We start from the raw sequence: 17,366 nt of genomic DNA, 5'->3' as shown, positions 1-17,366 counted from the left end.
GTTACCTCCTGTATGTGGGTGCCAGTCAAAAAGCTGGGTACCATTGGTGGGGGAAGTTGGCCCTGGAACCCTGAAGTTGCAGCTGCTCTAATCCCGCCGAGTCAGGGGAAGGAGGAGACTCTGTAATTTGCACCATCTTATGTATTTCCTGGGACTGTTCTATAGGTTATTGTCTGTTGGTGGTTCATATTGCCACACTGTTTTACCCTCACCATGTGTTGTCTAAGTAGTGTTCTGCCCAAGGGGAAGAAGTGCAGATGTTCAGTGGGATGAGCCCTAGTCCACTCGGTCTATCTAAAAACAGCTGTGCCAGTGGACGAGGGCACCCACTGACTCTCTTGTCGCCACAAGGGTGTTGGTGATTTAGTGCAGAAAATCAAACTAACTGGTTCCTTTTCTATATTTATTGCATTTTTATAGTGTTTGTAGCTTAGTTTATCTGATGCAAAACTTCAAATTCCCTACACAGAATTAATGTGCTTCTCTAATAAGATAGCAATAAATATCAGCATCTTTTAAAGGTGGAAGTAATCCATTTGGATGGTGTTTGAGGAGGCGAGCACTTGACGGTCACAGTACCTCCTTCCAAAAGTCTGTGTTCTGTGATCTAGACCTCAGAAGTGGTAATTAAAAATCCAATCTCAGCTATAAGGGGTCATTCGTAGCTGCAGTTCGTCCGGTTTTATTGAAAATATAGTCTACTACTCTAAATAACTGTCTGCTGTAGGTCACCAATAGAGGATGCTCTCTACACACTAATATTAATCGGGAGCAGCAATCGCGCCCTGGTGGTGACTACAGGCAGCCAGAACTTTATCATTTATAGGTTTAGACAGAGGAGCAGGGAATTTGGAAGAGTGTCAGAAAAACTGAGGTACAACCACAATATAGAAAAGTAAAATACAAGTACGAACCTGAAAAAAATCAACAAATATAGTGGAAAGCTCAAAGTATAACTGGACTCCTGGAGGAGAACGTCAGCTCTTTAACATATGCACAATTGTATAGAAATCTGAGGGCTCTCACCAGCAATATCTCACTATCCTCCTCAATCTTCCCCTTCCATTCATATCTGATGGAGAGAAAGAAAAAAAAGTGTTAATGAAAAAAGGGTTAATGAGAAAAAAACAGAGCAAACCCAAATTTTAGAATTACAACTCCCAGCAAACAAATATTGGCAAAACAAGACAGAAAAATACTAATAAAATCCCATGGATACTTTAGTGTTAGGCCTGTTTCACACATCAGTTTTTTCCCATCAGTCAAGATCCGCCAATTTTTGTAAAAAACGGATCCGCCAAAAAAGGGACGGATCCGTTTTTTACACCCATAGACTTACATTATTGGCGGATCCTGACTGACTGTCGTCCGTCATGTTATGGAAATATATATGTATATGTATTTCATATAGATCTCACTTGCCTGCTATAGGCTATATACGGCTATATACTCCATATACTCATGTATTATTATATAGCAATACTGCACACAGATACATATTCACAGTTTGAACCTTATAACTAGTTGGTGGAAATAACCTGCTACCCCCCCATGAGAGAGTCTGGGGAGCTGATGTGATCTCATGATAGCATTGTCTTGTGACATGTCTCCAGACACACAGAAGAGGAAGTTAGGCCAGATGGTCCAGCCGATATTGTAGACTTGCTGACATTGGAATACAAAGGGCAGTATATCATCTGATTCTTAAGTCACCTTAGATCGGACGCCCATACATGTTCATGTATTTAAACTGACCAATTAGATAAGAAGTAAAGCCTTTATGCTAATGGTTAACCACTCCTTTCTGTACGAACTGATAAAAGACCATGAATGTGAATAAAGCTTCCAGAGTTCTGCTGGAATGAGTTGTTGCTAACCAAGTGTAGCTTCCTCTTTTCCTTTGAGCGCTCAATAAGACTCTGTCTAATTAGGACAGGCCACAGTACGCACAGGGGTAAATTCACCCAACCGAAAAATCCACAACAGTCACACCCGTTATTGTACGGATCCGCCAAGATTTTAGCGGCTCCCGGGCAGATTAGACGGACCCTGCAACGTTTTTTTGCAGTGACTGTCCGCTAAAATATCTCTCTCTCTCATCGGACGTGATCGCGCCGATATCTTCTCGCGCACATCTCTGCAATGCCGCGAGTTTGCGCCGATGTCCTCTCGCGCCCATCTCTGCAATGCCGCGAGTTCGCGCCAATCTCCTCTCGCGCCCATCTCTGCAATGCCACGAGATCACGCCGATCTCTTCTCGCGCCCATCTCTGCAATCGGGAGCGGGTTCCTTTAAATTCTAGCCTTCCCCGGATCCGTCCATCCGCCACTCCGGTGACAGCCGTTGCTGTCAGTCCGCCAGCGGATCTGTTTTCTGCTATTTTGGCGGATTTCGACTGATCTTAAAAACTGATGTGTGAAACAGGCCTTAATATGTGTTATTACAGTTATATTATAGCCAGTTACTGATCTGCAATTGATGAAAAAAATAGGAACAACATTTTAAAAGTGTCTAGATTACATAGTAACATAGTTAGCAAGACCGAAAACAGACATTTGTCCATCCCGTTCAGCCTACAGTGCCTTGTGAAAGTATTCGGCCCCCTGGAACTTTTCAACCTTTTCCCACATATAATGCTTCAAACAAAAAGATACCAAATGTAAATTTTTGGTGAAGAATCAACAACAAGTTGGACACAATTGTGAAGTTGAATGAAATTTATTGGTTATTTTAAATGTTTGTGGAAATTCAAAATCTGAAAAGTGGGGCATGCAATATTATTCGGCCCCTTTACTTTCAGTGCAGTAAACTCACTCCAGAAGTTCATTGTGGATCTCTGAATGATCCAATGTTGTCCTAAATGACTAATGATGATAAATATAATCCACCTGTGTGAAATCAAGTCTCCGTATAAATGCACCTGCTCTGTGATAGTCTCAGGGTTCTGTTTGATGCACAGAGAGCATCATGAAGACCAAGGAACACAACAGGCAGGTCCGTGATACTGTTGTGGAGAAGTTTAAAGCCAGATTTGGATACAAAATGATTTCCAAAACTTTAAACTTCCCAAGGAGCAATGTGCAAGCGACCATATTGAAATGGAAGGAGTATCATACCACTGCAAATCTACCAAGACCCGGCCGTCCCTCTAAACTTTCATCTCAAACAAGGAGAAGACTGATCAGAGACGCAGCCAAGAGGCCCATGATCACTCTGGATGAACTGAAGAGATCTACAGCTGAGGTGGGACAGTCTGTCCATAGGACAAGAATCAGTCGTACACTGCACAAATCTGGCCTTTATGGAAGAGTGGCAAGAAGAAAGCCATTTCTCAAAGATATCCATAAAAAGTGTCGTTTAAAGTTTGCAACAAGTCACCTGGGAGACGCACCAAACATGTGGAAGAAGGTGCTGTGGTCAGATGAAACCAAAATCGAACTTTTTGGCAACAATGCCAAACGATATGTTTGGCGTAAAGGCAACACAGCTCATCACCCTGAATACACCATCCCCACTGTCAAACATGGTGGTGGCAGCATTATGGTTTGGGCTTGATTTTCTTCAGCAGGGACAGAGAAGATGGTTAAAATTGATGGGAAGATGGATGGAGCCAAATACAGGACCATTCTTGAAGAAAACCTGTTGGAGTCTGCAAAAGACCTGAGAATGGGACATAGATTTATCTTCCAACAAGACAATAATCCCAAACATAAAGCAAAATCTACAATGGAATGGTTCACAAATAAACGTATCCAGGTGTTAGAATTGCCAAGTCAAAGTCCAGACCTGAATCCAAATCGAGAATCTGTGGAAAGAGCTGAAAACTGCTGTTCACAAACGATCTCCATCAAACCTCACTGAGCTCGAGCTGTTTGCCAAGGAAGAATGGGCAAGAATTTCAGTCTCTCAATGTACAAAGTTGATAGAAACATACACTAAGCGACTTGCAGCTGTAATCGCAGCAAAAGGTGGCGCAACAAAGTATTAAGTTAAAGGGGCCAAATAATATTGCACGCCCCACTTTTCAGTTTTTGAATTTCCGCAAAAATTTAAAATAACCAATAAATTTCGTTCAACTTCACAATTGTCTCACTTGTTGATTCTTCACCAAAAATTTACACTTGGTATCTTTACGTTTGAAGCATGATATGTGGGAAAAGGTTGAAAAGTTCCAGGGGGCCGAATACTTTCGCAAGGGACTGTATATTCCATCAGAATAAATCCCCAGATCTACGTCCCTCTAAAGAACCTAATAACTGTAAGATACAATATTGTTACGCTCCAGGTAGACATCCAAGCCTCTCTTGAACCCCTCGACTGAGTTCGCCATCACCACCTCCTCAGGCAAAGAATTCCAGATTCTCACTGCCTTAACAGTAAAGAATCCTCTTCTAGGTTGGTGGAAAAACCTTCTCTCCTCCAGATGCAAAGAATGCCCCCTTGTGACCTCACCTTCCTTGGTATAAACAGATCCTCGGAAAGATATTTGTATTGTCCCCTTATATACTTATACAAGGTTATTATATCGCCCCTCAGTCGTCTTTTTTCTAGACTAAATAATCCTAATTTTGCTAATCTCTCTGGGTATTGTAGATCCCCATCCCCTTTATTAATTTTGTTGCCCTCGCTCTAGTTCCATCATATCCTTCCTGAGCATCGGTGCCCAAAACTGTACACAGTACTCCATGTGCGGTCTAACCAGAGATTTGTACAGAGGCAGTATAATGTTCTCATCATGTGTCGAGACCTCTTTTAATGCACCCCATGATCCTGTTTGCCTTGGTAGCCGCTGCCTGGCACTGGCTGCTCCAGGTAAGTTTATCATTAACTAGGATCCCCAAGTCCTTCTCCATGTCAGATTTACCCAGTGGTTTATCGTTCAGTGTGTAATGGTGATATTGATTCCTTCTTCCCATGTGTATAACCTTACATTTATCATTGTTAAACTGCATCTGCCACCTTTCGGCCCAAGTTTCCAACTTATCCAGATCCATCTGTAGCAGAATACTATCATCTCTTGTATTGACTGCCTTACATAGTTTTGTATCATCTGCAAATATTGAAATTTTATTGTGTAAACCTTCTACCAGATCGGTAATAAATATGTTGAAGAGAATAGGTCCCAACACCGACCCCTGCGGTACTCCACTGGTCACAGCCACCAAGTTAGAGAATATACCATTTATAATCACCCTCTGCTTTCTATCAATAAGCCAGTTACTTACCCATTTACACACATTTTCCCCCAGACCCAGCATTCTCATTTTGTGTACCAACCTCTTGTGTGGCACGGAATCAAACGCTTTGGAAAAATTAAGATATACCACGTCAAATGACTCACCTTGATCCAGTCTATAGCTTACCTCTTCATAAAAACTGATTAGATTGGTTTGACAGGAGCATAAACCCATGCTGATATGGAGTTAAACAGTTATTCTCATTGAGATAATCCAGAATAACATCCCTCAGAAACCCTTCATATATTTTACCAACAATAGAGGTTAGTCTTACTGGCCTAGAATTTCCAGGTTCACTTTTAGAGCCCTTTTTGAATATTGGTAGCACAATTGTTATGTGCCAGTCCTGTGGAACAGCCCCATTGCTATAGAATCCCTAAAATATAAGAAATAATGGCTTGTCTATTACATTACTTAGTTCTCTTAGTACTCATGGGTGTATGCCATTCGGACCCGGAAATTTATATATTTTAATCTTATTTAGCCAATCTCGCACCTCTTCTTAGGTTAGATTGGTGACCCTTAATATAGGGTTTTCTTTGTCTCTTGGCATTTCACCTAGCATTTTATTTTCCACCGTGACTACCATGGAGAAGAAGGTGTTTAATATATTAACTTTTTCTTCGTCATCTACAACCATTGTTTCCTCATAATTTTTTAAGGGGCCTACACTTTCACTTATGATTCTTTTACTATTGATATAGTTGAAGAACAGTTTGGGATTAGTTTTACCCTACTTAGCAATGTGTTTCTCTGTTTCCTTTTTGGCAGCTTAGATAAAGTATTTTTCTTGCTATAGTTTTTTAGAGCGTCAACAATGCCATTCTGCTTTAGTAGTATATACTCGAGTATAAGCCGAGATTTTCAGCCCATTTTATAAGGCTGAAAGTGCCCCTCTTGGCTTATACTCGAGTCATAGACCTGGGGGTCGGCGGGGGAGGGGGAGCGCGGCTGTCAGATCATACTCACCCCCTCCTGGAGCCGTCTCTGCAGCCCCTGCTTCTCAGTCTCCGGCGCCTCAGCTCTTCCTGTGTTCAGCGGTCACATGGTACCGCTCATTAAAGTAATGAATATGCGCATATTCATTACTTTAATGAGCGGTACCACGTGACCGCTGAACACTGGAAGGAGATGCAGGCATAGGAGAAGCAGGAACTGCAGAGACGTGCCAGGAGGGGGTGAGTATGATGGGGGGGACACATGCTATATTCACCTGTCCCCGTTCCACTGCCATGCGATGCTCTGTCCTCCGGCTGTGACGTTCAGATCAGAGGGCGCAATGACGTAGTTAGTGCGTGCCCTCTGCCTGAACAGTCACTGCAGAGACCCAGAAAACCGAACGGCGTGTGCCGGTGGAATGAGGACAGGTGAATACTGCAGGTGTCGGGGCCCTGAGCCAGCGGCGACACCGGCACCTGGCCCCCATAGCGCGCCGGTGTCCCCGCCTGCTCAGGACACCGGCACCTGACCCCCAGCAATGAGAGGTGAGTATGTAATCTTTTTTTTTTATTATTCGCAGCAGCAGCATTATTATATGGGGCATATTCTATGGAGCATCTTATGGGGCCATAACCTTATGGAGCAGCATATGGGGCATATTATTCTATGGAGCATCTTATGGGGCCATAACCTTTATGGAGCAGCATATGGGGCATATGCTATGGAGCATCTTATGGGGCCATGAAGTTATATGGAGCAGCTTATGGGGCATATTCTATGGAGCATCTTGTGGGGTCATAACTAGAGTTGAGCGACATTCATCCACTCAATGCTGACTTTCATTCCCCATTGACTTGCATTGGGGTCGGGTTTCGGACGAAACTCCGACTTTTTTTGCCCTAGTCGCACCAGTGTAATCTGAAACGAATTTTGTTTCATGAAACCCCATCCGACTAAAGTCGCTCAACTCTAGTCATAACCTTTATGGAGCAGCATATGGGGAATATTCTATGGAGCATCTTATGGTGCCATCAAGATTTATGGAGCAGATTATGGGGCATATTTTATGGAGCATCTTATGGGGCCATTGTTATGAATGGGTCACCGAGGAATATAGCAGGCCCAGGCTAAGCCACAGAAAACCAGAGAGGTTGGTAACTAAGCGGATTGCAGACCCCTGATCCTATCCACACAACTAGCAGTAGCCGTGGAGCGTACCTACGATGATCCTAGATGCCTCGGCACAGCCGGAGAGCTAACTAAGCCTAAAGCAAGAAAGGGGAAATCTAAACTGCCCCAGAGCAGACCTCAAAGGAATAGATAGCCCCCAAACATATATTGTCGGTGAGACAAGATGAAAACACAAACGCAGGTAGGAAAATAGACTGAGCAAACGATGGGGCCCACACTGACTAAACAGGACAAGAAAGGAAAGACACTGTCTGCAATCACGCAAAAAACCCTGCAAAAAGTCCAATACGTCTGATGCACAAAAACACTGAAGTCACACAACTTCACTCCCATTATATCAGCACTCTGGTATACTCTGAAATCAAAGCAAAAAGAGACCAATATAACACGGGACAAAACAAACTGGCACAAGCAGTAACATATGGGCGGTGATTCATCACAGCCGGTCGATGAAGGGACGGATTCTGGAAATATTTTTGAGCTGGAGACGGCAGGAAGTAGAGAGAGCTTGGATGTGCGGTTTGAAGGACAGGGCAGAGTCAAGGGTTACTCCGAGGCAGCGGACCTCTGGTACGGGGGAAAGCGTGATGTCGTCAATTGTTATAGATAGGTCAGGTAAGGAAGATCTGTGAGATGGGGGAACGATGATCAGTTCAGATTTGTCAACATTGCGTTTGAGGAAGCGAGAGGAGAAGGAAAATATTATATGGCTGATAGACACTCTGGGACTTTGGAGAGCAGAGGGGTGACATCTGGGCCAGAGAGGTAGATCTGGGTATCATCGGCATAAAGGTGGTACTGGAATCCGTGGGACTTTATGAGTTGCCCCAGGTCAAGTGTATAGATTGAGAAGAGTAGGGGTCCTAGAACAGAGCCTTGGGGGACTCCAACAGAGAGAGGGTGGGATGAGGAGGTAGTGTGGGAGTGGGAGACGCTGAATGTGCGGTTGGAGAGGTATGAGGAGATCCAGGATAGGGCAAGGTCTTTGATGCCAAAGGAAGAGAGGATCTGTAGTAGGAGGTAGTGGTCAACTATGTCGAAGGCAGAGGACAGGTCTAGAAGGAGGAGTATAGAGTATTGTCCGTTTGCTGTGGCTGTAAGTAGGTCGTTAGTAATTTTGGTCAGGGCTGTCTCAGTGGAGTGATGGGGGTGGAAACCAGATTGTAGATTGTCAAAGAGCAGATTAGATGAGAGATGGGAGGAAAGTTCAGCGTGGACATGCTGCTCCAGGAATTTTGAAGCGAATGGGAGCAGCAAATATTGGGCGATAGCTGGACATAGCGGTTGGGTCAAGGGTTGGCTTTTTGAGGATAGGCGTGATTGTAGCATGTTTAAAAGCAGAACAGAAGGTACCAGAAGTTAGTGATAGGTTGAAGAGGTGGGTTAGAGATGGGATAAGAGTGGTGGCGAGGTTGGGGAGGAGGTGGGATGGGGTCAAGTGCACAAGTGGTGAGGTGTGATTTGGAGAGAAGAAGAGCAAGCTCCCCTTCAGTGATGTTGGATAAGGAGGTTATGGGGTTTGGGCATTGGTCTGGTATACAAAGGGGTTGTGGTGGTTGAATAATAAAAATTTGCCGTGTTTGGTCTATCTTGTTTTTGAAGTGCATGGCGAAGTCCTCAGCAGAGATTAGGGAAGTTGGAGGGGGCAGTGGTGGGCGGAGGAGGGAGTTAAAAGTATTGAACAACTGTTTAGGGTTGTGGGATAAGGAAGATACAAGGGATGTAAAGTAGGCCTGTTTAGCAGAGGTGAGAGCTGATTTGAATGCAAGTGTAGCTTGTTTGAGTGAAGTGAAGTCGTCTTGGGAATGCGTTTTCTTCCAGCGCCGTTCAGCAATTTTGGATGCTTGCCGAAGCTTTTTAGTGGTGTTATTGTGCCAGGGTTGTCTATTGATTCATCGCACTCTGTTTTGCATGACAGGGGCAACCGAGTCGATGGCTGATGCAAAAGTGGCTCTGTAAAAACTAGTGAGTGTGTGTCGTGGAGTGAGGATATGGAGGACAGTGATAGGATAGAGTCAGAGAGTGTATGAGTGTCTAGATGTGCAAGGTTTCTGCGGGGTGCACGTGTTGCTGGGCATGGGTGAAAAGTGAGGAGGACAGGGATGAGAACGTGAGTTGATGGTGGTCAGATAGAGGGAGAAGGGAGGTTGTGAAGTTAGAAAGAGAGCAGAGGCAGGTGAAGAACAGGTCTAGTGTGTCCGTCTGTGTGGGTGGCTGAGGAGGATCACTGAGTAAGTCCAAAGGAAGAAGTAAGGGATGTTCTTAAACATTTCTCATTTATTATCTGTATTCTTATTTCTGAGGACATTGTCCCAGATTAAGGGCATCTCTAAGCTGGTCAAACTTTGCCTTCCTAAAGTTCAGTGTTTTTGTGACTCGCTGACAAGTCCCCCTAGCGAAAGACAAGCGAAACTGTACAATATTTTTGTCGCTATTTCCTAGATGCCCGACGACCTGCAGATTTGTTATTCTGTCAGGTCTATTCGATAGTACTAGGTCTAAAAGTGCTGCTCCTCTGGTTGGAGTCTGCAACAATTGTGAAAGATAATTATTCTTGGTTATTAGCAGAAACCTTTTGCCTTTATGGGTTTCGCAGGACTCTGTTTTCCAGCTAATATCCGGGTAAAGTCCCCCATAACAAGGACCTCATTATGGGTTGCAGCTTCATCTATCTGCCTTAGTAGTAGAATTTCCAAGATTTCTGTTATATTTGGGGGTTTGTAACAGACCCCAATGAGAATTTTGTTACCATTTTCCCCTTCATGTATTTTGACCCATATGGCCTCGACATCCTCATTTCCTTCGCTAATATCCTCCCTTGAAGTGGACTTTAGACAAGACTTTACACAAAGACAAACCCCTCCTCCTCTCTGATTTTTACGATCCTTTCTTAACAGACTATAACCCTGTAAGTTAACTGCCCAGTCATAGCTTTCATCTAACCATGTCTCGGTTATTCCCAATATGTCATAGTTACCTGTAACCTGCTTCTAGTTCTTCCATCATGTTTGTCAGGCTTCTGGCATTTGCGAGCATGCAGTTTAGAGGATTTTGTTTTGTTCCAATCTCCTCCCTGTGGATTGTTTTACAAATTTTCTTACCTCCCTTCTGAGTATGTTGTCTTGGGTCTTCTTTGCCGCACAAGGCTTCAGTCTGAGCCTTGCGCAGAAATCCCGGCATCCCCTATCACTGAGGTTATTAATGGTCTTCTAAGGAAGTTTCTGCCACTGAATGCACTTGGGCAAATCATCAAGATCGGCTGCTGGCAGCTCCAGTGTAATCGCCGACCAATGACGTCCAGATGTGCTCAATGGAGACAAGTCCGGAGATGCTGCAGCCATGGGAGCAGGTTTAGGCCACACAGGCGGCTCACAGGAGCACCAGCAACAAGCGGTCTGAGATTGTCATATGAAAAGACGTCTCCTGCACCACTTTGGAGAAATGGTTGCATCACTGGTTGCATTTGCAGATCAGTAGCATCTCCATCCTGTGATTTCCATCATCACATGACTTTTCCTTCTACGTGTTGTAAATCAATCTTGGAGTGTATACAGTTGAAACCACATGTTTACATCCACTATATAAAGAGACACATTTGCATTAAAAATGGATAAGACACATTGGTGCTCCTAGGGTGCAAAATGTGAGCTCAAGCTGCTGGTGTCTAGACAGACTCTGTGCTAATTCTGTCAATGTAAAATCTGACTAAATACTAGGGAAAAAAGACACCGCGCTAGAGCAGTGGAATTAACCCCTTAACGTCCAATGACGGACACAGTTTGTCATTGGACACCTCCCCCTCTTTGGTGCGGGTTCCGACGATGAGCACGCACCTTTTCCGGGACATGACACATGATCTGATCAGCTGACGTTTCCCTAACAGCTGCGGGTGAAATCACGATTCACCCACAGCTGTTAACATGTTAAATGCCACTGTCAAACTCTGACAGCAGCACTTAACATGGACGCGCAGGAAGCGCGTCCTTTCCTGCTCCCATTGGCGCCTGTGTCACATGACCGTGGGTCGCCGACGGGTTGTCATGACAACCCGGGGTCAGGAGAAGACCCCTTGTGGTTGTCATTGATGCATCGCTGTGAGCGCCGCCTGGTGGTCGGCGCTCATAGCAAGTGAGCATTTCTGATACATAGAGAGCAGGGCGATCAGACAAGTTCAGCTTCAATTGAAGTAAAAAAAAAAAAAAAAAAAAGCCGATTTTAAAAATATGAAAAAAATAAATAAAAAATATAAACGTTCAAGTCACCCTTCTTTAGCCCCATTCAAAATAAAATAGAAAAAAAAAAAATACACATATTTGGCATCGCCGCGTTCAGAATTGCCCCATCTATCAATATATAAAAAGAATGAATCGAATCGGTAAACGGTGTAGCGAGAAAAAAAGAAAATCGAAAGCCAGAATTACGTTTGGTTTAGTCACTGCAACATTGCAATAAAATGCAATAACGGGCGATCAAAAGAACGTATATGCACAAAATTGCAGCTCGGCACACAAAAAATAAGCCCTCGCCCGGCCCCAGATCCCGAAAAAATGGAGACGCTACAGGTCTCGGAAAATGGCAACTTTTTTCTTTTTTACAAATTTTGGAATTTTTTTTCACCACTTAGATAAAAAATAACCTAGGTATGTTTAGTGTCTATGAACTCATAATGACCTGGAGAATCATTATAGCAGGTCAGTGTTAGCATTTAGTGAACCAAGTAAAAAAAGCCAAACAAAAAACTAGTGTGGGATTGCACTTTTTTTTGCAATTTCACAGCACTTGGAATTTTTTTTTCCAGTTTTCTGTTACACGACATGGTAAAACCAATGATGTCGTCCAAAAGTACAACCCGTCACGCAAAAGACAAGCCCTCACATGGCTGTTTAGACCAAAAAATAAAAATAGTTATGGCTCTGGGAAGAAGGGGAGCAAAAAATTAAAATGCAAAACCAAAAATACCCCAGGTTGTAAGGGTTAAAGTGAGTGTCAGCAACCGATTGGTGTCATAAAAGTGGCTTCCTTGGCCAGAAAAAAAAAGAGAATGCTCACTGATGGATGAGTATCCCACACATGCAGTCATTGGTGGTGTACAGTGGCGCAAACATTCCACACACCGGATTTTTCGGATTATAAGACGCACTCGTGTTCCCCCAAATTTGGGGGGGAAAGTGGGGGTGCGTCTTATAATCCGAATGTGTGCTGTAGAGGAGGGGGGCGGCTCAGGAGTGGTGTCAGGGCGCTGGCTGCGGGCTGCAGAGACAGCGGGTGGTCAGTGCACCCGCTCATTAGGCTCATGTAATATTCACTGCACCCGCTGTCCATCACCTTGGTGCTGAAGCTGCACCGAGTTGGTGGACAGGGGAGCAGCGCATATTGCATGTGCCTGCACTCTCCCCCCCCCAGCCCCGTCACTATAGTCACCTTCTGATGATGGCTCCATGCTCCCAGCTCTCCCCTGCCTCTTTCTGTGTCTGTGCCAATAGGACCTGCGGTCACGTGACTCCCAGTGAGCAGCACTGCAGTCATGTGATGGAATGTCCTGCAGCTACAATGAAATGCCTGTATGAGCAGCTCCTGGATGTCAGCATAGACACAGGAAGAGCCAAGGGGGAGCTGGGAGCACGGAGCCATCATCGGAAGGTGAGTTAACTGTTTGTTACTTTATCATGTGCGTGCCAGCAGCACAGGGGGGCATATCCAGGATGGGATGTGGGGGCCATGTGCGTGCCAGCAGCACAGGGGGGCATATCCAGGATGGAATGGGGGCATGTGCGTGCCAGCAGCACAGGGGGGCATATCCAGGATGGGCTGGGGGGGCCATGTATGTGCCAGCAGCACAGGGTGCATATCCAGGATGTGATGTGGGGCCATGTGCGTGCCAGCAGCACAGGGAGGGCATATCCAGGATGTGATGTGGGGGCCATGTGCGTGCCAGCAGCACAGGAGGGCATATCCAGAATGGGCTGGGGGGGCCATGTGTGTACCAGCAGCACAGGGGTCATATCCAGGATGTGATGTGGGGGCCATGTGTGTGCCAGCAGCACAGGGGGGCATATCCAGGATGGGGTGGGGGGGGCCATGTGCATGCCAGCAGCACAGGGGGGCATATCCAGGATGGGGTGGGAGGGTCATGTTTGTGCCAGCAGCACAGGGGGGCATATCCAGGATGGGATGGGGGAGCCATGTGCATGCCAGCAGCACAGTGGGGCAATGTGCCAGTGTAGCAACACAAGAGGCCAATGTGCCACCACAAGGGGGCAATGTGCCAGTGTGTAAGCAGCACAGGGGGGCCATGTACCAGGATGGGGGTTTAATAGATACCAGGATGAAGGACATATATATGATTTATAAGACGGACACTGGCATTATAAGACAGACCCCCATTTAACATAAAAAAAAATTCTCTTTTTCTTCAACAAATTTGGGGGTGCGTCTTATAAAGCGAAAAATACGGTAATAAGGGACCAGTGGAAAAGTGCAAAGCTGCAATCAGGAAACTGTTAAGGATAGCAGTAGAAAATAGAATTGCACTTACCGGTAATTGGGTTTCTAAGACCATCCACGACAGCACACAGGAGGCTGCATCCCCATCCTAATTAGGGACAGGAAACAAGAGGTTAAATGGCCCTCCCCTTCCTCTAATCCCCAGTGTTTTCCAAGGACCACAAAGAGTGAATGCTTGATTTATTATTTATTTATACAAGTCAAATGAACAAAATTGTTAGGGGGGAAAATTACCCGTGCTGTCGTGGAGGGTCTTAGAAACCCAATTACCGGTAAGTGTAATTCTATTTTCTCTAATCCCCTCCACGACAGCACACAGGAGGTATACCAAAGAATAATGGTTTAGGGAGGGATCAGAGCTTGCAGGATTTTCCTGCCAAAGGCTAGATCTCGTACTGACATAAGATCTAATCTATAATGCCTAGTGAAGTTATGGACTGAGGACCAGGTCGCAGCTTTGCAGATCTGCTCGATGGACGCATTTGCCTTTTCTGCCCAGGAGACGGAGGCAGCTCTAGTGGAGTGGGCCTTCAAGGATTCAGGAGGAGGTAAATCCTGATTTTTGTAAGCGGCCATGATTGCTTTCTTGATCCAGTTAGCTAGGGAGCTTTTGGACGCTTTTTTCCCTTTGTTTGGTCCGCCAAACTGAACAAAAAGATTGATTTTTCCTTCAGAGTTTTGTTTCTTCCAAATAGAAAAGGACTGCTCGCCGGACGTCCAGAGAATGGAATCCCACTTCTCGCCTGAATTTTGCCCACCCTTCTTGCCGTTGTAAGGGCTACGAGTAGTGCTGTTTTCCAGGATAGTTTATCTGTTACACCCGGTCCCCGTCCTGGCGCTGCGCCCAAGTCTGCCACTGTTACACCTGGTTCCCGTCCTGGCGCTGCGTCCAGGTCTGCCGCTGCTCCCCGTTCTGGGAATTCACCTCCAGCCTCGCACGCTGTCCTTGGCAGCAGCCGGCCTCCTCTGGGTCTCATGCTGCTACTCTGCATTCAGTCCTCCCTCCTGCCTCCACCTCCTGGCGTCCTGTTAGCAGATCTCTAACTAGAGCTATTAGGGCCCGCCCACGTGCTCTCCTGCCTTCTTAAAGGGACAGCGTGCATTTTTCCAATGGCAGCGCACTGGCTGCTATTTCTGGCCTCTCCTCCAGAGGGAGAGCGCCGGAGCAACGAGTATCAATCATTGCTACATCCGGTTCTCATGCTAACCTGTCTGCGCTGCGTCTGCAGTCTCTGTGCATTGACTAATGCTATCTGTCTCCACAGAGTATCAGTATCCTGTGCTTCCTGGTTATATCTGCAACCATCGGGGCGAAAGCCATCCCGTTCCACCAACAGCCATCCGAGTCCAAGGACTATGTGAAGGTCACTGGAACCGACTCCTTATCAACTACCCGGGATCCAGGACCTGTCTCATTACGGACTCTGCTGTAACTACTTTTATCCCTTTCGGTCCTGCTGGGACAGCTGTTATGTGTTCGGGGTCTAACTGGAGGTAGCACCTGTGTCCTCCGGGTATTCCATTCTGGCTCTGTCTGAGGGGCTTTACTACGGGTACCAGGGGCTCACTAGTCACGCTCCCTTCGGAGCCCCCGGACCGTGGTCCCGAGGTTCCACTTAAAAAATAAAAACGAATGTGAACTTCACCATCTCTGCCTCCGCTTCCATTCGTTACATTATCTATCTGGGTCTGGTTGATAGGTTCAAATGGAGAGCTCGTTAGACCCTTTTAGTACTACATTCAAGTCCCAAGCTGGGACCATACTGGATTTGTTTGGACGGATTCTGGAGGCTGCTGACATGAATCTCCTGATCCATCGATGCTCTGCTAAGTTTTGGTCGAAGTAGTAACTCAGGGCTGATACTTGGACCTTGAAGGTACTTGGTTTTAGTCCCTTGGATAAGCCTTCCTGTAGGAAATCTAGGATCTTTGCCAAGTCTGGGTGGAAGGGATCAATGGGAGTGGATCCATACCATGCCAAGAAAGTTTTCCATATTTTGGAGTATATGGCGTTTGTGATTGGTTTCCTACTCTTTTGTAAGGTGGATATCACCGCATCTGAGAGGCCTCTGGCTTTCAGGATTGTGGTTTCAGAAGCCAAGCTGCCAAGCTTAAGCTGTTGGGAGCCGGGTGAAGGATGGGACCTTGATGTAGTAGGTCGTGGTCCAAAGGTAGGATCAGAGGACCCTCTGAGTTCATTAGCTAGCCTTAGGGCTCCGAACCAGCTCCTTTTGGGTCAGAGAGGGGCGATATCAGGATAGTTTTGACCCCGTCTGTCCTGACCTTTTACAGAGTCCTTGGTAATAGGGGAATTGGTGGAAAGGCTTATGCCAGTCCAAAGTTCCACGGGTGAGTGAAGGCATCCACCCTTGAATGTTTTTCATTTGGATCTATGGAGAAGTACTGTTTTGTTTTGGCATTCTCTCGGTTCGCGAATAGGTCTACCTCCAGGAGACCCCATTTTTTTGGTTATGGTGTGGAATACTCTCATATTGAGGCTCCATCCTCCCGGATCTATGTCTATCCTGCTTAGGAAGTCTGCATTGACGTTGTCGGATACTTTCAGGTGGACAGCTGATAGGGACTGGAGATGGCGTTCTGCCAAGCCAAATATTCGTGGTGAAATGTGTTGCAGGCGTCCGTATTTTGTGCTGCCCTGATGACGTAGATGGGCCACAGTGGTCATATTTTCGGAGTAAATCCGGACATGGGTTCCCTGGATTGATGGTTCCGCTGCCTTTAGGGCTTCTTCTACCGCTCCCAGTTCTTTGTAATTGGATGACTGTTTTTCCATGTCTTTGGGTCAGAGTCCCTGAAAGACTCCCTGAGATGATATTGCTCCCCAACCGCGTTTGCTGGCGTTTGTTGTGATTGACATCATGGGATATTGTATGCAGGGTATCCATTTTACTAGGTTTCCCTGGTTGAGCCACCAGTTGAGAGACAGCTTTACGTGTTGGGGTAGGGAGATTCTCGTATTGAGGGTCTCTGAGTCTTTGTTCCAGCGGGATAGTATTCTTGAGTGGGCCTGGGCCCAGGGGACAGCCTGGATGCAAGAAGTCATTGATCCTAATGTTGACATGGTTAACCTTATAGTCACCGATTTTTTACTTTTTAGAGTCCGAACTTTTGATCTTACGCCTACCAGCTTGGTGGGCGGAAGAACCGATATTTGGTTCTGGGAATCTAGGAGGATCCCTAGAAAGACCTTCCTGGTTGAGGGATTCAGTTCTGATTTTTCCCAATTTACCATCCAGCCTAGGGATGTCAAGGTCCGCATGACTGATTGCAGGTGTTATCTTAGGCTAAGTGCACACGTACCGGAACTCTCGTGGAAATTACCGCGAGAATTCCGGAATTCCAGTCCGTGGGAAAATCGCATTTTAAATTCCCGCGGAAAAACTAGCATTTTGCAAGCGTATTTAGCTTGCAAAATGCTAGCGTTCTCCAAGCGATCTGTAGCATCGCTTGGAGAACTGATTGACAGGTTGGTCA

The 17,366-nt window shown here is 45.8% G+C and overlaps 1 protein-coding gene across 7 annotated transcripts in view; it reads right to left on the bottom strand.

The window, feature by feature from the left end:
- CUTA (cutA divalent cation tolerance homolog) overlaps positions 1 to 17,366 on the bottom strand; it is a 72,415-nt gene that overhangs the window by 9,470 nt on the left and 45,579 nt on the right. For all 7 annotated transcript variants that reach the window (XM_073561330.1, XM_073561326.1, XM_073561327.1 and 4 more), the window contains one exon: positions 1,027 to 1,072. In XM_073561330.1, coding sequence (XP_073417431.1) covers positions 1,027 to 1,072 — 46 coding nt within the window. The remainder of the gene's footprint in view (positions 1 to 1,026; positions 1,073 to 17,366) is intronic.

The sequence above is a fragment of the Dendrobates tinctorius genome, unplaced genomic scaffold (assembly GCF_039654945.1).
Source record: "Dendrobates tinctorius isolate UK_male_01 unplaced genomic scaffold, ASM3965494v1 ptg000315l, whole genome shotgun sequence".
Taxonomy (NCBI): Eukaryota; Metazoa; Chordata; class Amphibia; order Anura; family Dendrobatidae; genus Dendrobates; species Dendrobates tinctorius.
The sequence above is the reverse complement of the archived record's forward strand: the minus strand, read 5'-3'. Positions and strand labels throughout refer to the sequence as shown.